Source organism: Equus quagga, chromosome 13 (genome assembly GCF_021613505.1).
Source record: "Equus quagga isolate Etosha38 chromosome 13, UCLA_HA_Equagga_1.0, whole genome shotgun sequence".
NCBI lineage: Eukaryota > Metazoa > Chordata > Mammalia > Perissodactyla > Equidae > Equus > Equus quagga.
The window spans coordinates 7,012,065-7,036,990 of NC_060279.1; the positions used below are offsets into that span (position 1 = coordinate 7,012,065).

General features: G+C 39.9%; 1 protein-coding gene across 2 annotated transcripts in view; it reads left to right on the forward strand.

Moving 5' to 3' along the window:
* PRRX1 (paired related homeobox 1) overlaps positions 1–24,926 on the forward strand; it is a 70,908-nt gene that overhangs the window by 31,689 nt on the left and 14,293 nt on the right. For both annotated transcript variants that reach the window (XM_046681998.1, XM_046681999.1), the window contains exon 2: positions 20,947–21,122. In XM_046681998.1, the coding sequence (XP_046537954.1) occupies positions 20,947–21,122 (176 nt within the window). The remainder of the gene's footprint in view (positions 1–20,946; positions 21,123–24,926) is intronic.

A 24,926-nucleotide genomic window follows, 5' to 3' on the forward strand; every position in this document is an offset into this window, starting at 1 on the left:
TCTAGATGTTCAGTGTGGAAAAAGAAGATATGCTTTCCCCTAGAGGTCAATATAAAAGACTTTGGCAATGAGTTTCCTCTCTCTGTAGTGAGGTGCATGTCCAAACTCCAGTACGAGAAAGAGACAGAGAGGATTGATGTGTGCCTCACACCTGTGTGGGCCACTCATTCAAGGTGCCGGGCTAAGGAGAGACTGACACATGACAAGTCCCAGGGCTATCCAGCAGTGAGGCGTGCTTGTATAGGGCCGTTTGAACACTCAGTGGGTGTCACTCCCACACTGCGGGAATGGTGTTAAATGCATCACTAGCTATGACCAGAAGTGACATGTCTGTATTAGAGAAAAAGAGGCAACCTTGAATCTCAGGATCAGATTTTATGTCTTATGTTGGCTGTTCCCTAGAGTGCAGTCTCTGAGAGAAATGTACCACAGTACTCCAATAGTTATGAAAAGATAACTAAGGTGCAGCTGGCAGTCCAGAAGGGATGTGGTTAAGATTTGTTAAGCCACTTGAAGTCTTTATAAGTAAAAATGCTTCACCCAATGACTCTTATGAATTCAATTTTCCAGTTAAAAAAGGGCAAAGAACACATTTTGCCGTTTGTGCCAGAGATTAGGATCTCTTTATTTACATGCAAATTACTTTAAAAGCTAGGAAAACCTATAAAATTTTAAATGTTCCACATGTGGGGGGGGGGGGGGCTTAAACTAAGAGTCTTTGTCAAATAAAATGAATTCTCCAAGATCTGCTTTGAGCTACTTTCTTTGCATCTAAGCACAGCCTCTCTTAGAGGAAGGAAACAGTAAAGTTCTCACAGAGAGAGAAAACGTTTACCACTCAGTAAAAATCCCTGGGCCACGCTGTATGAAAGCTTTAATTTAGCGCGGCTCACTCCTCCATGAGTTAATTTAGAGCACCAATAAAAGGAGATTATTTTTGGACTGAGAATCTGCCTGGCACATTCTTTGAATCTAATAGAGCTAAATAAAGCTAGCCAAAGTCCTGTGATTTTTGGAGGAGGTCACCCACAAGAGATAGCCCCGTGATAGTTTTTGTGAACATAGCAGACCAAATGTGAAGGAACGTGCTCTAGTCTGGAGATTAGGAGCCTCCTGCATGAATAGACCTGCTCCTTAAACACACATTAACTGGAAGAGATACGGAGTGTGAATATGCTAGTGTGCATGAGTGCACACACACACACACACACCAGTCCGGGAGGCCGCAAGAAGCGGGGAAAACATGTAGGTCTGGAAGTCAAATAAGCTGCGTCTTAGTTGTAGCTGTGTGGCTCGTCACCAGGTTTCCATTGGGCAAATCATTTAATCTCCTTGAACCTCAGCTACTTTATTGTAAAATGGGAACAAATGTCTCCCTTGAAGGGTTAGCATATTGGATGTGAAAAAGTTTATACTTTCACAATCACCTTACCAATATAGTATTTTAGTTATGATTTTTTCCTTGTCTCTAACTTTTCTAATTTTTTCTCAAAATAAATGTAAGACAAGTTCATTATAGAAAAGTAGAGAAGAGCACAGAAAAGACAATAAGAGAAAATACCCATTATTGACCACTCAGAGGTGTACACTCTTAACATTTTGATTTATTTTCTTCCAGTCTTTTATTGCCAAATATTATTTTATAGTTAAGAGTATATCATATGTGTAACTTGCATTCATATATATATGGACATATATATTCATAAGTGTTCTCTCACATCATTAAAAAGCCTTTATAAATGTAACTTTTAATACTGCATATTCCCCCCCATCTTCATCAACGTTATCACCGGCATCATCATCATCATTTATTGAACACTATGTACCAAACCATATGTAAGTGGTTTATATGTTTTTTACTTTAGTCTCATGAAATATTGAGGTTTGTATACTGAGAAAAATATAGCCAATATAAACAAAATATCGAAGACAATAATAATATTAACATACAAGTCTACAAGAGAAACTCCAGGGCCATTTAAACTAATTTAACTGTCAACAAGGTGATCGTGACACTGATAACGACCTCAAACTTGTTTGGAAAGTTAAAGCTAAATAAGGATATATTCATAAGTTTCTTAAGGAAGATCTCTTACCACTTATATAAGCGCTCATCAGTAAAATTTTTAAACAATTTTGGAAGTCTGGAAAACAAAGTTTCTCTTTGTTGTCCTGTTCCTAAGGAATGAAATTATTTAAAGATGGGTTAATGCCTCAGTGAAATGCAAAAGGGCTTCTTCCAAGAATACATAGGTACTAGTCAGGGTTTGGGGGAGGGTGTTTTAGAATGACAGAAGAGTTCTTTTGCTTATTAAAATCCACTATTTTTCTGACCATTTAGCCTCTAAATGAAACATCTGAGAGGAATAACACCATATTATTTCTTAGCTTTCGGAAATCAATCTTGTAATTTCCATATTTATCAACAGAACACATTCAAGGCAGAATTGGGGCAAAGTTGCTGCTGACTTGATTTGGCCAGTGATTCTTAAGCACTGACTTTCACAACCAGCCCAGCTTTCTGCTGAAAGTTTGCTGGTCCACCAGCCTCTGCTGGCTGAGGTGAAGGGAAAGACAGTGTTAGAAATGGGAGAACGACCCTATAACGGAGAAGAGGTAGGCAAGGAAGGATCGAGACGGGGTCTCTGGAGAAGGGACTCCTGACTGTTAACTTTCTAATCTTCCCTTCAGAGGGGCCCGCTGGCTGCCAAGACTGTTGTTATCCTGTGTGCGGTGTTGATGGTCTGTAATCCTTTGTCAGACTAATTGACGGTGAAGTCTGCACTTTTGCAGCTAATGATAAATAGGGCTTTTAAAGGTTGTAATTTCTTGTTTAACCAATGCCAGTTGCAAATACTTTGTGCTGAGGAATAATTCCTCTCTGCCAAATAAAATACAGTGGAAGTCTGTGGCGTGTTTTTCAGCTTATTGTTAGTCACAGCTTGCCTGACAGAGCACTTTCTATGCAGGAGATAAATGCTCGGGCCGTCTGGCTGCCAATTTCTGTACAGAAAGGACTTTTCTTGTGGAAAAAGCTCTTCTGTTTCTCCAGCAAGCATTAATAAGGTTTTTTATTCTTTTTTTACTTTTAATTTTTATTCTTTTACAAAACCTTTCAGAGAGGTAAATGTTTGGTTCCTTGAAATGAGAGGGATTCTTTGAGTTTTTAAATGTGTCTCACTTCTTTCTCTGTTCCATTCTGGAACTCTGGTTTTTATACAGCTCCTCCAGATAAATGGCAAGAAGGTGACTCTCTCGTCAGTTCACAGAAAACTGTTATTAGCAATGGGTTTGGAGAAGAGGAACTCTAGGGGTCTGCCACTGCAAGACTGAGGGGGAAAGTGATAGTAAAAGGAGCTGGAGAATGGCAAAGAGCAGAGAAACAAGGGTTCCCGTGGCTCAAAAGGAGACAGTCTTGCTTAGATTTGGATTGGGATGACTACTTTTAAAAATGAAACAAAGCGATGCAAAAATATGATGAGAAATACCAGTTTGCCTCAAAGTATAAATGGATGCATATCTGGTGTTTTCATATATATGTGATTATATTTTAAATGTACCAGTGAACTAGCAATTTTGAAATATCCTAAGATCATTTTTTTTGTTGTATCTGACACTATGTTTTTGGAAATTTTCAATTTTTTGTGAATTAAGTTGCTTAAAGTGAGGCTCCTCTGGAGCCCAAGAAGTTCAGTAGGTCCCAGGTGGGAAGTTGGAGGGTAGAGGCACTCCCCACTAATATAGAGCCTTTGGTGGTTGTGTTACTGCAGGCCCCTAACAGAGGGGTACATGGACTTTTGAGATATATATTTGGACCATTTGGAAAGTCCTTCAGAGCTCTCCCAGACATTGAAAAATTATACTTCTTTGTATCCTGAATTTGTGCTAGGCATCTTTACTAAGTTGGATACACATATACTTCATAGATGGAAAGAAAGATGGGCAGGAGAGTTAAAAACAGACCCAGATGGGGAGATACTGGGAGATGATGGACAAAGATGTCATGGTGGAAGTTTAAGAATTAGAGAAGCCTCAAGCATCCTGATCAGTAAAAGTAGCAGGATGGGCCACATTATTAGCATTGACCTTCCGAATCTGTAAAGCATTGATGTTTGCCTCATGCCCAGCCAAAACCAAGCTCCCTGCAATTACTAGGATGCTATCTGAAAGGCAACACCGCTCCCGTCACCCACTCCCCTGCTGAAAAGTCCATTACTGACTCCCCTGCGCTGAGGGAGGAAGTCCAAACGCATGTTGTAAGAGGCCTGCCACCATCTGGCCCGCTTTCCCTCAGTTTCATCTTTCTTCTCTCCTCAAAGCTCCCAAATGCTCAGGTGCCAGCAACACAGGAGAGTCAAGATCCTATCACTTACCAGCCCTGCCTCCTTGGGGAGTCTGTTTTTCTGCAGCTCTAAAATTAGGACAATGTCATGTTCCTTCATGGGGCTGCATTGAAGGGTAAATGTGATGAGAATCCACTATTAGGAAGGAGTCATATTGCTTTCTATCACTCTGCTCTATCCATTACAAACAGTCTTCTTCCCCTGGTCAAAATGTTTATTTTCTTTCAAAATCCAGTGCAATTAGTTCCATCTTTTCTGTGACTCTTGTCTCACATATTAAGATAGAGTTGACCCCTACTTTGTGCCACAACTTTACAGTGTATGCCTCCATTATTTTATTTAGCTCTTGCTAAACTGTGAGCTCCTTGTGGGGGTAGAGGCCATTGACCTTTCACACTCACCAACCAGTAGGTGTTCAATAAACGTGTGTTACGTTGAATAGAAAGATAACACAAGATAGGAAATCTGAATTGACTCATCATTGTAACTTAGTTTTAATTCCATGGTTTAAAGGCTCAGATAAGCCTTGGGCATGAACTCAGTTTAATCTGTAGGCATCCGATTGTTCCATCTCTACTCAGACCAAACGGCATGCTTGCTTTGTTCAAGAATTACACATTTGTCAGGCTCTCTCCTGTGGAATTGGCATGTGTGTGAGGGAAAAGCAGACCTACAATTCTGCTAATAAATTTAATTTCCAACACAAAAAGACTGAAAAGAGAACTACCCAACTTAATTCTTAATGGGGCTAACCAATTCCTTAAATTGAGATGCATGCGCATTTTCATGATAAAAGATATAAATTTTGATTTGTTCTCTCATGTATTCCATTGTTCTATCACATGAGCACCCTCTGAAGGGTAAACACTTGAATTTTAATTTTATTTTGATAGCACTTAGGCAAAGACAGTATAATATGGTTCTTCCATAAATGGCAATAACAGAGTATTTCAAACAACTTGGGGATTCCAGAAAGCTGAGGTTGTGTCAGTTCAGTGATTTATGCTGCCGAGTGTAATGGATGGGTACTAGATCTATGCAATTATCTTGTTCCCACTGGCCTTGTGCATAATTGGATTTATGCTCCCATGATTCTGGGAAGGATTGTAACTAGTTGATCGGGAGAAGAATAGAAGTATCTTGCAGGCTCTAACTGCAATTCTCAATTTTTTCCAAATCAAATGCGCAGAAGTGTTCCTCTGAACTAAATTACTCTTAGGAAAATCACATGATTACAACTCTAACATATCAAGAAGATGGTCTATTTGTTTATTTCAGTTTCTGGGTTAAAATTGTACCCAACACACTCTCACAAGTTCCTGTCTACTTCTTAAAAGTTCTTCCACTTTTTAATACTTTTAGGAAGGAAATTCCATAGCCTCTGCATTCCTTCAGGATCTTTGGTTCTGGGAAAGGCAGGTAGAATAAAGTGTTTCAGATCGTAGGCTCTGTAGCCAAGCTACCAGAAGACAAGGGTCAGCTATGTGCCCTTGGTCAGGCTGTGCAACCTCTTGCAGCCTCAGTTTCTTTATCTGCAATATGGGAACAATAATAGAAAGACCTCCCAGGGTAGTGAAATATGAAATATTCCATGTAAAGCACTTAACAATGGTTCTTGGCAAATAGTAAGTACTGAGTGATTGTTATTAAGAAATATTTATTAGGTACTTAATGGAAAATCGTATTGACCCAACACCATATTAGATCCTGGAAAGTATACAAGAAAGGTACAAAATATTGTCTCTGCCTTCACAGAATTTACTATAATGATAATGTTTTACTTATATGCATTGTATTTTTAGAAAAATCATTTTATTTGAACCACACAACAATCCTTTAAGACTTTTAGGACTTTTTCTTTCATTTGTTAGTAAAGAACCTGGAGCTTGGGAAAAATGAGTGAGTTTGCTGAAAGATACTGAGTGACAGGGACAGGGCTGGCCGTCAGGTCTCTGTCTTCTAGTTAGTGTCATTGCCAATACACCCCATCTCTCCTTTTGAGTAGCTATTGTGACTAAAATACACAGCAAACAAAGACAATACAACAGTGTAGAGCAATGTGCTAAATTGTGTGAATCAAGCACTTAGCGCGTTTAGAGGTAAGAAAAGAGAATAATGAATGTCATCTAGAGAAGTTGAGAAAAGTAAAATAAAAATAAAAATTTTAATTAAAGGTAAAAATAATGAACTCATCCACTGACTATTTTTATTCAGAATGTTATAAACATTGGTTTCCCCTGTATATTAAATTAGATAAATGTTGCTTTGCTTAGTTTTGCTAAACTGTATTAAAAAATAAATACTTTTTTGCTAAAATTGTATTAAGTGCTCTTTTCTTATATTATAAAGACATTTGGAATGTAAATGAAATAACATATGTGAGCTGTTTTATGATCTTTGGAAGAAAGGCACTGTATAAATGCAACCTCTCAACCCCCAGAAGTTATGAACACAATTACGTTGTCTCTCTCTAATGGAATTCTGTTCTCTCCAACTGCACTAAGAATAAAGTGGGAAACATAGATTTCTGGTTCTTTTCCTGATGTTCAAAAATCTCTAGGCTGTGGTTAACTTTTGGCTTGAGACCACATAAAACACACTCAAAATATTCATCATCTCCAAAGGTTAAGTAGGGTACATAAGATGTAATTGATTTATTGGCCATTGGTCAGTGCATTCATTGTATAGGGCTATATGCAAACTTGCCTTCTCAGCTATGCTATATTCTTAAAGGAACCTTTAGAAACAAGATAGACTTTGGAAAGCCAGTGACATACATCTTCCTGTCTCCTGTCCTGAGCTCCCACAAGAGATGATCTTGGAGAAATTCCCCTTCACGATAATCTTTGTTGAAACAAATAAAATGGTAGCCAGATCTGCCTCAACATATCTGCACCCTGTGTATACTAGACCATACACCAAACTTTTATTAATCCTAAATATTAGACTTTCTCTCCTGGTCTGGGGAGTGAATTGTTTTTCTGGATACTCTCCTTTTAAGAGGCATCAACTTGGAATCTAACTAACAGGCCTAGATTCTGTTGTTACTGGATCCCTAGTAACATTATTTTTCCAGCCCTGACAAGAAACTGCTTTCTTCAGGGACTCATAAAACTTACCTAGTGGCTTTGGTCTGGACTTTGAAACATATACTGCAAATGGTTCGAAAGGCTCACATGCTACTTGGGTCCTAGTGAGATGGTGTCAGTGCACAAACTCTCAGAGTTTAATGGAAGAGCATCCTTAGTGATTCATCTTTAATTCACCCCCACTCCTTTTTTGGCCAGATTTCCTCCTCCCTGTCTACATGATGCAGCAGTTTAAGACCCTGTTGATGTAGTACTTGGTTGTATCAACCAGCACAACTTGGCAATTGACTTTGCTTGGATCCTTACACACTTTGCCTTGGTTTATTTAAATTTTAAACATCTGAAATATCTATTTTAAATACTTTTTTTTTTTTTTATAGATGAGTCTCACTGGCACTTATATCACATGAGCCATTGTCTGGGAGCTCCTACCTAGAAACTAATATGTCAAAGTGAGTTACCAGATAGAGTTGGCATGAGAGTGGGTAATGATGATAGGTCTTGGCAGTTTTAGTGAGCTATACAGAAAGTCTAAACAAGTAAAATCTTTCACAATGCCACAGCTTGGTCCTTCCCACTGTGGGCAATTGGATCTGCTTCTAGCTCTTATGTTTATAGCACTGTTACAGTTCAACCAAGGACTCTCTGAGCTGAGTCACACACACTCACCACTCACACACTCACGTTTTGTGAGATACACACACACGCACATGCATACAGATGTTTTGTAAGAAATATGTCCCCTATCATTAAATGTTAGATTATTTTAAATTTCCAAAACTTTATAAAACAGTTTTTCATCTCTGTTCTCTTCTCAATTGTTTTAACACCTGCTAAAACCGAACATTTTCTTTAAAAATTATCTAAAAGAAAATAAGCACCTATGCAATGTTGAAATAACCCTGATATCCACAAAGATCATCAGTAATGTTATTTAAAACATCAAGAGCACTGCAGATTTGACTACAGAAATGCATATTCATGGAATTACATAGTATCTAGTTAATCCACTGTTAAATTCGTAGATTTCAAAATTGGAGATAATTAGTAAATAATATATTATTCTTTACTACATATCTCTTTGAAGGCACAGATTTATCCATTGGTCAAGTATTTGAAGAGAAATTTAGAATTTAAAATCAGGAAGAGAAATTAGAAACAGTCTAATACTATGCCTTATTTGATAGCAATAGAAATGGAAATCCAGATTGGCAAAGTTACATTCTTAAGATCACATGACTGGGGAAAAAAATCACATGATTTTTTAGGGCTAGACGTGCAGTCTGACTTCTAATCCACTGGAGTCCTCCCCGCCCTCCATTATATAAAGTAGTCTTTATGATAAAATTCTATGAAAAGATTTTTATAAATATTGAATTGCCTAAAATGTGGGAAAGGGAATAAAATCATATGGTGTAAATCTGATCCGGAGCTATGACAAACTAGAGATAAATTTTTGAAATAGAAAGTAGGCTCTCGCAACTCAAGAAGTTAACTTTGCTGATATCACTTGGTGACCACCTAGGTTTAGTGGCCAGCAAAGCTAGTACCCCTTGGCCTTGAGAGGAGCTGGAACTGATGCTAAAACTGCAAGTCTCTAGGAAAGAAAATCATAACAATCCTCTAGCCAAGGAAATTTACCCCCAAACTAACAGATCCGTAGTAAAGAAAGAAGTTTAATGATGCTTCAAAGGAGATGGGGCTACTACCCGTAGAAAACGTTAGTATAGAAATCACCAAATAGAACAAAGGGAAGGAGCCCAGCAAGGGTCTGCAAAACACATCTGACTAGCACAAAGGGAGCAGATTTCCTTGTAAATAACTTCCTCTTTGGCTAGGTAAAAACTTTTAAAACTGCAGCTTAAGATGTCCCTACCTTTGCCCAAATCGGTTACCATACACAAATTTTCTTTAACCAATTTATGGCAGACATTATGTTTATAAAATCTGATTTTCCAAAACTTCTTCTCCCACCTACACACCAGATCAGTATCTGTTTTTTATGAGTCCCCTGAGTTCGTAAAATCTTCCAGTTTATTCCTAAGACACTTTATTTTAAAGGTGTTGACTTCCCAGTAAGTTAACCAAGTCGTTAAACCCTGTGCCATTTTAATCAGAATTGCAGAGGAATAGAGAAGAAATTAGAGGGAAGCTGACAAATGAAAGTTCTATCAATGGAAAGTTCTATTAATGGTTTTGTAGTGGAATTAAATGCTGGCTTGTCCTTCCTCTTGGTTTAACAGTTTGTCCTTCCTCTTGGTTTAACATATTGCTATCAAAGTCCTTCCTTAAAAGTAATTTAAAAGTTGGAAAAGTTTTAAAATAGAGGAAATCTAAAAAAAGATCGAAGGATGTGGAAGGAAGAACACCTGTATTGGCATTGAAGGCATATTGGAAACAGATGCCAAGGCAGAGAATGATTTAGGTGGTGACTAAAAAGGCATTGTTCTTACGCTTGGTTGTCTTTCTTTTCTAGTCATCATCTTCTTTTTAATCAACAAAAGTGGTTATTAGATCTTTCCTCCATCCTGGCTTCTTCCTGTTATGAGTTGAGCAGTATGAATTCTTCTTGCCAACTTTCAGATGATGGGGAGTTGGAGTGATGGCCATGACATGAGTCACAGTGACACATAGATTACTCATAGGTTTCCAGTCCAGCAGACAGAATCTCCTATTAACAAGGAGTTCTTTAGAGCTGTTCAACAACGGAGACATGATTCAGTGGAATAAGATTATTCCACATGGATTTTTGAGTGTTTTGTCCAAAAACTCTTTTTTCTCATATGACCTTAGTGCATCAGCTTCCTTACTAGTTAAAATAGTCCCATATCCCTGGAGAGGAAATCACCATATAATTAAGGTTTAGGTGTGGTTGCCAGACAGTAATGTTGCTGTATGTTAGAAAATGAATTAAGCAGGCTTTTCCCAAGCTCCTTTGACGGTGAAAGGGAACAGGAAACAAGTCACTAAACAGTGAATACAACCTAAAGCTAAACCTATTTTTAAAAACAGAAATAACTGTACCAGCTCATGTCTAAAATGGTCAATAATTCCATGTGTCATCGTCGTCAAAGTCAGACATTTATTGAGTGCTGCTAAGATGTATTGGACTCTATTCTACATGCATGATTCACCTGTCTTCAAGGCTTACCTCTTATTGGGGTGGTAATTACTGATGCAAAGTCATGCACAAAGAAAGTACATGAAAGACTTGGAGGCGTAAGCCTTCAGGTCAGGAAAATTTGTGTGTCAAGACTTTACAGAACCTCATCCCGGCAAGGGCTGTCAGTTTTGATGGCTGAGTGTTAACTGACCAGGGTGTGCAGAGTAGGCATTTTCACCAAGCACAGTTAACATATGCATTCAGTCATTCTAAGAAAAGTGCCTAAAATATACCAGGGTACCAATACTAGATTCTGACAGTGAACAAGTCAGAAAAGTTTCCTGCCCTCGTGAAGCTCATATTCTAGTGTTTGGGGCAATCAGCATCAATAATTACAGATTGTCATAAGTGTGATAAAGCAGATGGTTCAGAGGCTAGAAGGAGAATAGTGAGGGAAAGGTTACTTCTGGTTGATGATCAGAAAAGGTCCCTACGAAGAGCTGACAGGCGAACTGAGACTTGGAGCAGAAGAAGGAGCCATCAATATGAAGAGTCTGTGGATAAGGGAAGGGTCTAGGATATGTTTTTAGGCAAAGAGAGACAATGCCAAAGAAGAATATAAATGAAAGACAAGGAAAATGTACTTTTGTCACCTCCATTGGCAGCAGAACAATAGTAGGGTGAATGGAATGACAAGTCACAATACAGCTGAGAGAGGGATGCTGAACTTAAAGAATGACAGAGAAAGACTCATGCTGACTGTCTTCTGACCCGCCGCCCACTTTGGTGTCTCCGTCCTCCGTCCTTGCCCGTTGCTAGCTCTGATGGCCACTGGCTCTTCTGGAATATCTTTTTGCTACTGTTGCTTTACTTTTCTAGCACTTGTGACTTCTTTCCCCAAACCAATTATAAAGTCCCTTGAAGGGAGACTACATGCATTTCTCAGAGCACCTACCTGCCTGGCATGTAGCAGATGCTCAACAAATATTTGTTCAAGTCAATAAATAAGGTAATAGTGAGAGGTTGTGAAGGTCATGATTGAGTGTGACCATTGTTTGTGGCACCAATTTTGGGATAAGGTTAAGGTGGTTTTAGTAGACGGTGTTTACAGCAAGGCTACCCGCCCCCCCATGGTTAGGAGGTCAAGGCTAGAAAGAAAAGAAATAGCAGTTATTCTTCTTTCTGTTTAGTAAATTTAAAGGTCAGAATAACTGTCTCTTAAGAACCTCTCAGGTTTCCTCTTTCACTGGACTGTACTTGTAGGTGAACTAATTTCCTTTAAAATAAAGATTCACATTAATTTCAATTTGGAGACTTCACTCTGCAGAGTGCTCTGGGCATGGAAGAGCAGGTCAATCACATAAGCTTTCGCTGGGCATAGGTAATCACAGAATAGTCCTCAGTCAATATGTCCTCTAGTCAAAGGTTTGCTAAAAAAAAAAGACAAAAATAAACAAAGCAAAACCAAAAACATAACAACAACAAGAAAAGAACATGATTCAGTCATTGCCTTAACAAACAATTATTGAAAGTTTTCTGTTGGGCTAGATACTGAAAATATAGGAACGATCTCTAAAACCCACAATGCTGGATTTGAAAGAGATCGTAGTCACCTCGTCCAACGTGTAACTTCGCCAGTAAGGACACTGAGGCCACTCCTCACAGCTTTGGTCAGTAAACCTGCTGAGTTAGAGTCCGAATCCCTGAGCCCATCCAAAGCCCTGTCCACAATTGCTCGTAATAGAATTTAAAGCAAAATAGACAGAAATGTGTACACCTACTTGCTACAATCTAAAAGCTTGTACTGTTTATATCTTAAAGCAACCCATTTTTACAGACAAGAAAGTTGAAACCCAGCGATGTTACAATGTGGAGTAAAAATGTCAAACTTTAAACCACTGTTTACACTTTTCTTATTCTTGAAAGAGAATTTTAATTTCCTTTCGCTTAAACATTATTTAAAAATACCAAGTTCCTTATGTTAACCATTTTAGCATATTTCAGTTTTCATGTTAGTTTGATGTCAAGACAGAGTAACACTTGAGAGGGGCTTTCCTTTCTTCTTCAGCCCTCCTGATTTACTCTATGTAGTGGTACAGAATTACCCTCGGCTCCATCTCTTCTTGTGATGAAAAGCTAATTCTCTGTTCCCTGCGGCTTTCTTTGCTGTAGGCATTCTGTCCTTTTAACTTCAGATGGGAAAGTATAAGAAAGTACAAGTCATGCTCCTATTCCCGAATGATCAAGTGTCTCGTAACTGTCTTTTTATTCACGTAAAAGAGTCTTGTTCCATCACTACTGTCCTTCCAAGAGCTGAGCTTACTCCTTCATTATGTACATCTCCTTCATTGCTACTGCTTTCAGTTGTATTTTTCTGAAAACCTCTTGTTTTTTTTACCAGGTTTTTCTTTAGAACATTAAAATTTATTGCCAAAAAAAATGAATCATTAAAAAAAATGACTTACGGTGGTTGCCTCCCATGAAGACACACCAATTTCTACTGCTAATGGCAAGATTGATGTTGTGCCTTTTACAAAATGACAGCAGTCTCACTACAAAGGAAAAACTACCAGAAGAAGGCAGGAGCTTATGGCTCATCTAGGGCTCTGTTTGTAATCCTAGTCAAATTCCATGCACTTCCAAGGGGACCACACACCTGGAATGTTGCAAGTTTAGAAAGCTTTTAAAATATCAGTTAGAACTCACTCTTTTCCCAGAACTTGCCTTCATTGGTTTCTTTTTATCCCTTTGGAATTTACCAAAGCGCTCAGACATTTATAAAAAAGAAAAGTCACTGGATAAATATTGAGTAATATGACCCAACTTTTGTGTTTTTAGACATGTGGCAACCAAATTAGTCAATCCAAGGCAAGCAGGCTGGGAAATCATTGAATTTTCATAGCCTGGTTTTAGCCCTTGGACTTCTTCTTCCTTTTCTCTGTCTTTTTTTGTTTTTTTTAAACTCATTTTTAGTGAGATTACTTGTTAAAGCTACCAGTTGTTTACCTATCTTTGAGTGCTAGAATCTGCCTACTTCCTGAATGTTTGTTCAAAATTTGAATTGAAAAAAGAAAATTATTTTGTTGGAAAGCCAGGAGTTGGCCTGTAGCAGAAAAGTGTCCCAAATGGGGATTTTTGGATAAACGTCTATGTATGATTTTCATATACAATTTTGGGTCTACCACTGTGTCTCAGTTCTTTTTGATTTTTTAAAGCTTTTATTCATTTTTCAAGCCCCTTAGATCTCAATTATGCTCTCCATCAAAAGTAACTAAGCCATATCAACGTATTTGAACGGTTCTCTCACTTTCTCCCCAGTTATGCTGTGATAGAAATCTTACTGAATAGTTAAGTAAACAAAAGAAAAAAGGAACAACAGCAGTGGTTTTTGACTAACCCATCTCCAGAGAGAAACTGCAGCAGCTGCGGTAGCCAAAAAATCCACCACTTGCTAAATGCCTACTATGTGTTCATTATATTTTCAAATGACTCTAGGAAGTAGGTAGTCTTACTTCCATTTTATTGTTTCGAGCACTGAGGCTCAGAGAAGTGAAGTATCTTACCCAAGGCCACACAGCTAGTAAATAGCTGGGCCTATAGGAGAACACAGGTGGTTCTGATTTCCAAGCCAGTTAACTAGCCACTCTACTCCACAGTGGCCCCCTCCCCATTCTAGTTTAGTTGGGTCTGATTAAAAAACATTCTTATTTTCCACTTTTTTCAACATCCAGAAATGAACCAAAAAATGACTAAATAAGTGATTTATCCATAGAGAATTGGGATTGGGTTACACATCTAAAGCCAGTCTTTATCATAGAGAAGGCATTCTGTTCAGTAACTGAAATCCTATAATAATAATTCAAATATATAAATATTTCATGTCTGATTACTAATTTGTATTTACTGAGCATTTATAAGAACCTCAATTATATGCAAACGTAAACTTTGTACTCTGAAGTTACAGTTTAAAATATACTGAGTCACATGGGAAAATGCCAGCATGGGGGAAATTATCTACATAGTCCCAGAAGAAAGCTAGGACTTCATGGGAAGGCGTTGGATATCCTCAGGGTTCCGATCAAGAATCGTTTTAGAAAAATGTCTTAAGAGTTAGGACAGATAAAGTGATATGGGTTGTGTTAACATTTTTGGATCCATGGAAATGTATTTGTCCTAGAGAGGTGAAAGGAAATACGTGAGTGAAGAACTCAAAAGTAGTACGAATTGCTTTATGATACCTCACATTCTTCAGTGTTTTGTTTCAAAGGAGCGTTGGCTATACCGAGAGAGCTAAACTTTGAGCTGTATCTACATAAAACTGGTGTAGCTTTACCCAGAGCCACTGACTCACCTTTTTGGTCAAAACCATTCAAAATAATGTCATTTCACACTTTTTAGAACATTTTATTCTCCAAAGAGTGTATGTCCCCCAAATTACACTTAAGATGTTTTAATGTTATTTTCTAAGGTTTAAGACTGATACTTGACTAAAAATAAACCACATCCCTGCCAAGTTGACAGTAAGGGAAAAAATATGCACATCAAAGACCATCATGACAAATTCAGGCTCTGGCTGCTGTCATGATAATGCACCCTAAGGTGAACCAGAGCTGCACAGTTGGGCATTTGTACTGGCAGAGACCTCGTCCCTCTTGACTGTTGCTGGGATTCAGTGATGGAGGATGCCAGGTATGCTGTTGAGAAGGTGTGGATGTGCTTATATACTTGGCTTTGGTCATTGTGATGTACTAAGCTCCATCTGCGCTGCAACGGTCATCCCAGTTATCTGGCCTGTGTGTCATTGATTGGGGTACATATTAAAAGGATGCTGTCGTAATTGCAATCGGAGTTTAGTGTAACCAAAGAAATTCAAATGAATGCCACAGTTATATCTCGCTGCTTTTCATAAGCCTTGCAATAAAAGCCAAACAGTTTTTAGTGGCTTTTGCAATTATACTTCCCTTCAATTTTCCAAAGGTTACAGGGCCTGAACCACACAAATCCCATTAAAGTAAGTAGTTGTTGTGCAACATAAGTTCCTTTGAAAACATTCTTCAATGCCCATAAAATGATCTTCGGGCTGCTCTTTAGATCCGCTTGCCTGCCATGTTTTCAACCAAAAGGCAGATGACAAGCTTTGATGTGGTGGTTGGTTTCTGCTACTGAAGCTGGCGTTTTATCTTCTTGCATCAGATTTCTTCCCAAATTGACATGACTCAGGCATCTGAGAGACATTTTCCTTCAGATTTTATTCCTAAAATATGTTTTTGCTGTACCTTTAAATTATATTTGGCTGACCAGTTGGAATCTCCAAGACTTCTCCCAGAAGAGGGGGTCAGGGTCTTTGGGAGTTAACTGAAGTCGGCCTGGTGAGTGCAAGGCCTTAGTGAGTAGGGATCACGGCAAGCTGCCTCGTCCTCATGCTTGAGGATAGCACTTCACACTGTCTTCTCTAATCTCCCTTCAGCGCAACTTTGGCAGCCACATCTGGAGTCCAGAGTGAATTTCACTCTAGAGCCAAGGACAGAGCTATTGTCCTCTTGAACTTGTATTTGAGTGCACAAGGGGCCTCCTACTTAAAACTAAGGGCTTGCTTTGCTGGAGAAGTGCTTCTTGTGTTTTCTAACATCCTGATCCATTGGACACACCATTCTCTTTAACATCTCTTTCTCATATGTGTTCCTGTTTGTTTAAATCATTCATCTCGGAGCTGCTTTTCTAGCAAGAAATAACAATGAAGGACTAATTCCTGTATTTACAAAGGAATCAAACCACACAGCTCCTCCCATCTCTAAATCTGATGACTAACCTATTTATTTGAAAAAGAAACACAGCAAAAGGTTTTTTCCCTCTGTGGGTAAAATTATCCAGAGACAAAAGATAATGTTAACCTAATTATTTTCTATGCACTATTAAAAAGAATAATTGGAATTCAGAAATTCTTCAGCCCTTTAAAACTTCAGATGAATCACCAATGTTCTAATTTTCCGAGACTGCTTCTATACCACACCACTATAAATCTTTCAAATTTTATTTAAATTTGATTTATCAAGAGACCCTATATCTTTTCCGTAGGAAGATCTGAATGCATTTAGGTGATAAAGCATTTACATAGAAAGAATTGACCCATAATTTAAAAAAAGTATTTGATTATATACTAAAATATATATAGGGATTTGGAGAATGGAGATCAATATGGATTGGAGTTACCAGCAAAGTTTTATAGAGGAGATAAGATTTGAGATGTGTCACAGGGAACAACTTTTTTTTTTTTTTTTTAAAGTTTGGCACCTGAGCTACCATCTGTTGCCAATCTCTTTTTTCTTCTTCTTCTTCTCCCCAAAGCACCCCCAGTACATAGTTGTATATTCTAGTTGTAGGTCCTTCTTGTTGTGCTATGTGGGATGCCATTTCAGCATGGCTTGATGAGCAGGTCTAAGTCCCTGCCCAGGTTTAGAACCAGCAAAACCCTGGGCTGCTGAAGCAGAGTGCGCAAACTTAACCGCCCAGCCATGGGGCCTGCCCTGGAAACAGAGATTTTGAACTCAGTCCTAAAATGAAAGAAAGAGAAGTGCCAATATGGATGTAAGGAGAAGATGGAAGATGGGGTTGTACTGGTGTGCTAAAATAACTCTGCATAGATTTAATTGATGAATCAAGGACTTACAGAGGCCATTGAAAAGGAGAATTCAAGAACATCTGGATCAAAGTAGCTATTCTGGATGAGAGTGGCTGCATTTTTTTACTGGCTATTCTGGTAGAAATGACAACATGGATATAGATGGACCCTGTTTCTTAGGCCCTGTTTATATAGGTAGCATGAAAAAACCTATCTTTCCTATAAAAATTTTCTTGGGGTAATGGTTTTTATTTATGTCTCTGATGCTTCATTGTTCCTCTCATGCACAGCAGGTATATTGTCATTTGCACTTGAGAGTGGAGTAGAATTAGGAGCCCTGGTTTCTGGCTCTGGCTCAGTCACAGCTTGTATTGTGATTTGGGGGAAGTTACTTCATTCTTCTAGGCCTCATTTACCTCAACTGTAAAATAAGACGGTTGAGTTAGACAATTTCCCTGGTTTCATTTGGTGCCAATATTTTATGACTCATGATTCCAAGTGAAAATATATTTGTTAATAAGGTCATTTTGCTTGTTTTTATTGGAAAGTGTGGCAATAACTGCATACTTGCAATTCACTCAACCATCCATAGCATACGCAATCATCCATAAGATCTGTAAACACCTTGGACTTGAAACATGATTTTGATAAGAATGCATCCATGTAACCTGTGGTTATTCTGCCATTTGGTGACTCTTACCCACTTCAGAATTCCAAAGAATCAGATGCTTCCTGTTGCCCAGTTGGACGTTAGTGTCCTCAGACAACATGTTTCAAAATCAACCTTTACTGTAGCTGTTTTTACAAGAAAGATGATCTTCTGGCAGTGATAAAAATATACTACTTTCTCTCCCCTGTATTCAACCAGAGTCTGGAGTCTGATAAGTGCTTATCACAGGCCCTTCAGACGCCCCGCGTGTGTTAACCTCTGCAATGTTGACTTTACCTCTCACGCTGCTGAAGAGACTGTGCTGGGTCCTGTTCTTCCGTGTTCTTGGAGGAAAGCAGGGAGCTCACACTTTGTGAGTCGTGAGCAAAGACAGATGAGCCGAAGGGCTGCCGCTCAAGCTGTCTCTGTTGTCCCCTCATTGTCTCTTCCTATTATACTCATACTTTGAAGGACATTTACCAGATCCAGACTCCTTGGACCCCTGTTACTTGTGTGTCTTTTCTCACCTTCAGCATGGTCTGGACTGGTGTTTTCATTTGTTAAAAACAACAAGAACGTTCACTGGGAAACTTTCGCTGGAATTGTTTCAGGTCATCATAGCTATTTATTCTCTGTCATAAACTGTAATTCTCCATTTCCCTTCCTCCCACGTCGGGGGACTTGGTGGTTTACGGTGGGCAGTCGGTGGAATTTGAGTGAACTGTGGAAGATTTCAAAGAAAGATTATGTAGCAGGTTGTAGTACTAAGAACAAACCATAAAATATTCTTGTTCTCAATCACAGTTTGGCAGAACAAGAAGAGATAGGCTTACAAAACAGCATAAAGGATTTAGAAGTTGTGGTTATACCTGAGAAGGGATTTTCTTTGAGAGAACAAAGCAAATCATGGGATTGGCTTAATAAAGGATTTCCTTTATATGATTGAAAATGATAGCCTAGAGTCTGTCTAATTAGTCTCCATCTGGGGGTCGGTGAGGAAGCTAAGGATTTTTTGCATACTTCTGTTTAATAGGAGCATGAAATGCAGGTCGCGGTGCTGTCATAAAGATGACCTAGAGAGAGCTGAAGTGCAAGGCATATAGAACTGGAGACAAAAAAGATCTGGGAAACTGAGTGGGAACACCAGAAATGCCTCCAAATACTCAAATAGGAAGCAGAATACAAACGCAAGGCAACTGCTGATAGATGTTTGAATTCTGCGTTGATAATATTCTAAACTAATTTTGCTAATAGCTAAATAGTGGTATAATCAGGGCTGTTACTTGAAACATCCCAGGCCTTGATAGATCTATGATAATTAAATTGGCTGCGTTCTCAAGATGCCACTGATCTGACATTGACAGTGTCACAGCAGTGCCTTCAAAGCAGGGCTTCTAGTTGACACACCACAAATGTAACAAAACAGAGAAGTGGTCAACCGTGAACACAACCATGAAGCTGAGAGAATGGGTGGCAGCAGCTGCTTAGCTGGAGGAATGTGATTGAGATCATATTGGTATTTTTTTGTATAGAAATGGTTGTCTTAACACAAGAAAATTTTCACATTTTCCCTGAACCAATTCAATAAGCACTTTCTATATCTGGCCGCTTTAAATATCAAGGGGAAATGTGCAGTCTCTATTCTGAGTTCCAAGCGCATTCCTGGTGCAGAAGAAGGGGTCTTTGCTCAAAAAGACTTAGAGGCCTCAGTTGTTTGGCACTGAGGGATCTGGGCTAGGAACTCCTCCATTTAAGCTACACTTTGAATCCACATCCAAATCTAGCACATGCCCTCAATTTCTTATAAGAATTATAGTCTAGCTCAGGTAAGAATCACTTTTCTTATGGTGTCGTGACTCCTGCCAGTAGTTTTCTTGAATACGTCATGTGTTTATAGTCAGAGAGGATCGAGAGACTTCGCATGTTGAAAAAAATGGCTGAGAGCTACTTTCTATTGAATGAGGAACAAGCGGCCCAGCTCTCCTTTCTCTCCATCCTCACTCTCATTCCTCATATTTTTCTTTGGGCTGAGTTTCTTTGGGGAGGGCTGTTGGAAGTGTAAGTCCAGTTCATCAAGCTGAGTGTGTGACTGGGCCCCAGCAGCTCAGCGCTGTAAATCTCCCGGCACCGCACAGGCTCTGCAGTGGCTTGGGCCTCAGAGTGATAACTTGATGGTGGTGTTAGCACAGCTGGTATTCCACTCAGCATCATACATCCATCATTCCTGCCTGGGCTGGGTGGGGGGCGCCAGGGCAGGAGCACACTGCTCTCGGACTGCCATGGGCAGGCTGGATGATCAGCTTGCCAAGGTGCCTTTGGGGAAACTCAGAGAAAACCAGGGAAGGACAGGTGAAAACTTGGGGTCGTGATTCTCCAAAGGTTCCTAAGATCTCAGGGCCCTAGAACTCAATTTTTGGGTGAAAATGTTTTAGAGATCTTTCAGTACTCTTTCCAGTTCTAGAGTTCTCATAGGGTGCGTCCAGGCCAACATAGGCTTGGGTTGATGGTGTTGTAGCACTAGCCCTGATCTAGGCCAAGGCTCCGGAAGCCTGCCTTAGCAACAGCATGGAGCCTTGAGTGAATGCAGTTAGGAATTACTTGCTGTTTTCAGGAGAATGCATGGTAAAACAGAAATCCCTCTAATGACTTTGAACATGGTTTTTCCTCTTTACCTCTGCATTTGTGTTTGTGTGGGTATGTTGAGGAGAAGGCGTCAGGGATGGTTGGTCTCTTTAGTTATGAAATTATATGAATGAACATAATACTGTCTAAGACAAATTCTGAAGCAATCTACCCTTCTTCCCCCATCCCTAGAGAAGTCCAGAGAACAGGGGCAGGAGTAAGATTTTCCTTTAGCCCTCTTTGACAAAATAGGAGCATGCAAGAAATGTCCCTCTGATAGTTCAGGTCTGGTCCCAGACTTAGAAACAAGTAAGCAACAGAACTGCTGGGTAGTCTTCGCTTATGAACTTGAGAGCACCAATGCCCACATTTGCACATTGAAAGTGGTGTTGGCTGTAACACTTTGATAAGGATGTAAGCAAATGAAACAATATCTCACTGTAGATATATAGTCAAGAAGTATAAACTAGGACCCCCCCAACATGACTTTAGCTCCTTATCATTAATTTCTTCTATTCCAGATGATCAGATGAACTCAGAGGAAAAGAAGAAGAGAAAGCAGCGGAGGAACAGGACGACCTTCAACAGCAGCCAGCTGCAGGCTTTGGAGCGTGTCTTTGAGCGGACACACTACCCAGATGCTTTTGTGCGAGAAGACCTGGCACGCCGGGTGAACCTCACCGAGGCCAGAGTGCAGGTAACCGAAATCTTCCCCTCCTCAGAGGCACATCTCAGAAGACTGTTTAAAAACACAAGGTGCAGGGGCCAGCCGGGTGGTGTAGTGGTCAAATTTGCATGCTCTGCTTCAGCAACCTGGGGTTCGCAGGTTCAGATCCCCAGAGCGGACCTACATGCTGCTCATCAAGACATGTTGTGGTGGCATCCCACATATAAAAAAACAGAGAGGACGATTGGCACAGATGTTATGTCAGGGACAATCTTCCTCAAGGAAAAAAATACACAAAACAAGGTGTAGGTTTCAGGCTGGAGCTGGGACTAATAAGCATTATATATGGGCAGCATGAGGTCACAATCAGTTTCTAACTGTGTATCTTTGGGCAACATAGTATTTTTAAAAATCTAATTGAATGCCTTTAGGTGGGATGGAATATGCCTTTTTATAGGGCTCACTCCTCCTCTTTGTTTCCCATCCTTCCAGATTCATGTAATAAACATCGTCCACCTGAGCATTTGACTCCACACTTCCGAGTTTTCAATCTGAGCTTCACGTGGCCAAAGAGATGAACTCTCTGTCCCCATCTCAGTTTTCCTCCCCAGACTTTGGGAATGTACAAACCTTCAAGAAACTCATTATAAGTACACACGATTCTGGATACTGGTGGGAGTGGGAGATAAACACATTAAAGACATTGCACTTAGGACCTGTGTTAAGAGCACATTCAAATTGGGGCCAGCCCGGTGGTGCAGCTGTTAAGTGCACACATTCCACTCTGGCAGCCCGGGGTTCACCAGTTTGGATCCCAGGTGTGGACATGGCACCGCTCATCAAGCCATGCTGTGGCAGGCATCCCATATATAAAGTAGAGGAAGATGGGCACGGATGTTAGCTCAGGGCCAGTCTTCCTCAGCAGAAAGAGGAGGATTGGCAGCAAAAGTTAGCTCAGGGCTAATCTTCCTCGAAAGAAAAAAAAAGCACATTCAAGCAGATGGCTCTTTGTTTCTGTGAAGTGAAGGAAGATAAGGACATGTCAGCCCAGGGTAGAGAGAGAACAGTGATTCTTTCTAACAATAGTGCCATGACACATGAACTACAAGCCAGGCATCTAGAAATGACACAGTCTGTGATTAGTAATCATAATGATGATAATAATGTAATAACTAAACACTACCTGAGCCCTGAGAGGCCAAGCAGTCTTCTAAGTTCTTCACATAAATGAATCTGCTAATCCTCACACCAGTTCAATGAGGTGGATAGTGTTCTTCATCTTATAGATGAGGAAGTTGAGGCACAGAGATGTTAAAGTGTTTTACCCAATGTCTCACAGTTAGGAAGTGGCTGAACTAGGATTCGAACACAGATACACAGATCTAGAGTTCATGCTTTTAAGCGCCACAGTAAACTTTGAATCAGTGAAAGTCTCCTGGCTAAATGCTTTTTCATGTGGTGCTTTGTTCTCTCTGCTGACAGTCAAGACTTTATTGTCTTCCGTATTGCCACTGGTAGGCTGCTCTTTTAGTAAGGACCGTGGACCAAATCTGTCTTGTCTTCCTGAGGACATTATTTTTTGTATATCTGTGTTCAATCTGGACTTGAGGGATTTCTTTATGCAAATGATGAAACTTTTGACCACTGGGGACTTGAGCTAGACCCCAAGGCCCTTGAAAGTAAGAACCATGTGTATGCCATGGGGCACTGTATGCTGTGAGAGACATTTGCTGAGTTGAGGGAGAGGGTCCTGGAGCTCCCTTCAGTTGGAAGAGAAGGTGTGCTAGAGTTTTCCCCATAGGAAACAGGGACCTCGCCTAGAAATGCTCCCCAGGAGAAAAAAAAAATGCCAATGACAAAAGGGGGAAGGTTTCCTGGGCGCCATGGTGCCTCCGAGCACAGGTTAGAGAAAGCAGGAGTGAGGACGCACTCGCTGCTGCTTGGCAATCCATCAGGGCTCAAGTGAGAGGGAGCCACAGGGACAAAACTCACTTTTTCTCTCTCCGTCCCGCCATCCAAAGCACAGCTCTGAGGTCTGCCTTCCCACATCCTCTTTCCCCATGCTGCTGACCACAGCTCTCTAAACATGCTCTGTTTCTACTCCTAAATCCCTTCCTCTCTCCTTCAAAATCCCTATATCTTTTATGCCCCAGGCTTGGCTTGCAGTGGTGTAATAAATAATTTTAGACCAGAAACCCACAGTACCTTGAAATACCATTTTTGCCATGGTGATCTGAATTTTAAATAAGGAAACCTGGACAGAGCAATGAGCAATGTTGGAAATTTTTTTTTTTAATGTGAAAGAGAAATCTGTGGGTTGGGGAGCTATCTTGCCCCCATTACAACAATAAGAAAACGCCTGTCTTATATGTTGAAACTATTTCATCTTCCTCCTTTCCCACGCTACTATGTCCCAATGGCTTTCAGAGCTGCAGACATTTTGTGTGTGAGTGGACAGAATTCTCCCTCCAAGACTTGCTTCTTCCTCCACGAAGTCTTACTTTTTCCCAGTCAGAACCACTCCCTTCTGACTCTGACCTTTTTTATACTTTTGGTATTTATCACAACGTGACATGTATTGTATTCAGTTGTATGTGGGCCAACTTCCCCAACTAGACTGTGAAGATCTCTTGGATGGAAGCCATGTCTTATCATCTTTGCAAAATTTATTTTTTTCTTTCTTTTTCTCCTTCTTTAATTCCCCCTCAAACATTTATCAAGCACTTATTATACTCTTGGAACTGTTTTTGGCTTACTGGGGATGAATAAGACCCTGGCCCTCTCCTTAAGGATGTAATAGACTGGAGGCAGAGAAGACAGATGTGTGTACCATACTGTTATGATGTAGTCAGATGATTCCTACACTAAAAGGATGTACAAGAATTAGTGATAGACCAGAGGGAGGAATGATCAAATCTGCCTGGGGAAAAAGGGTGAGATTACACATATATTAGGCACTCATTCTGTGCCAAGTCTCATAACAAACCTGTGTGTAGTCATTATTATTTCCTTTTGGTTAGGAGATGAAGGATCAGAGAAATTAAATAACTATCCAACAACACATCTTTACAGTAGTGGAGACAAGCAAAGTCTGTTAGACTTTAAAGTCATGTTCTCTCCACTACAACATTTTACAAAGGAGACACTGTTAAAGTCAAATCTTGAAAAATATTATGTCTTTTGACACCTAGACAAAGAAGGGGAGACTATTGCAGGCAGAGGGAGCATTTGGTGTGAATATCCGTAGGTGGAGAGGAACTGAATACATTTGATAGTCTTGAGCCCAGGGCAGGAGTTTCAATGATGGAGGGCCAGAGCAAGAGGTCCCAGTGATGCAGGATGTGGCTGGATTGGTGGACAAAGAGCTGACTCCTGAACAGCCTTTGTTCCGTGGTAAGAAGTTTTGACTTTATTCTATGAGGGACGGGAGCCAGTGGATAATATAAAGCAGGGCACTAATAGAATTATATTTGCATTTAAAGTGATAACTCTAATAGCAATGTGAATGGCACGTTAGAAACAAAAGAACTGGGAGGCTGCAAAGTCTGGAAAGAGGTGTCCAGATTCCACCTTAATGATTTCCACCCAGGCCCTTCAGGCTGCACGACTCCACCGGGTACCAACCCCATGGTATTTTATGTGAATATTGCCTGCAAGAGCTGTGCAACTGTTCCACTCCACACCACAGAATTTCTTTTTCCCATACTTTGTTACGTGTTTCTATAATGGCACCTAAAACACTTGTTTTGCAGTTTTTCAAATTTACATGTTTGTCTTTTAATAGACTATGAGCTGCTTCTGAGCAGAGCATGTCTCATCTCTCTGTTCTCAGCA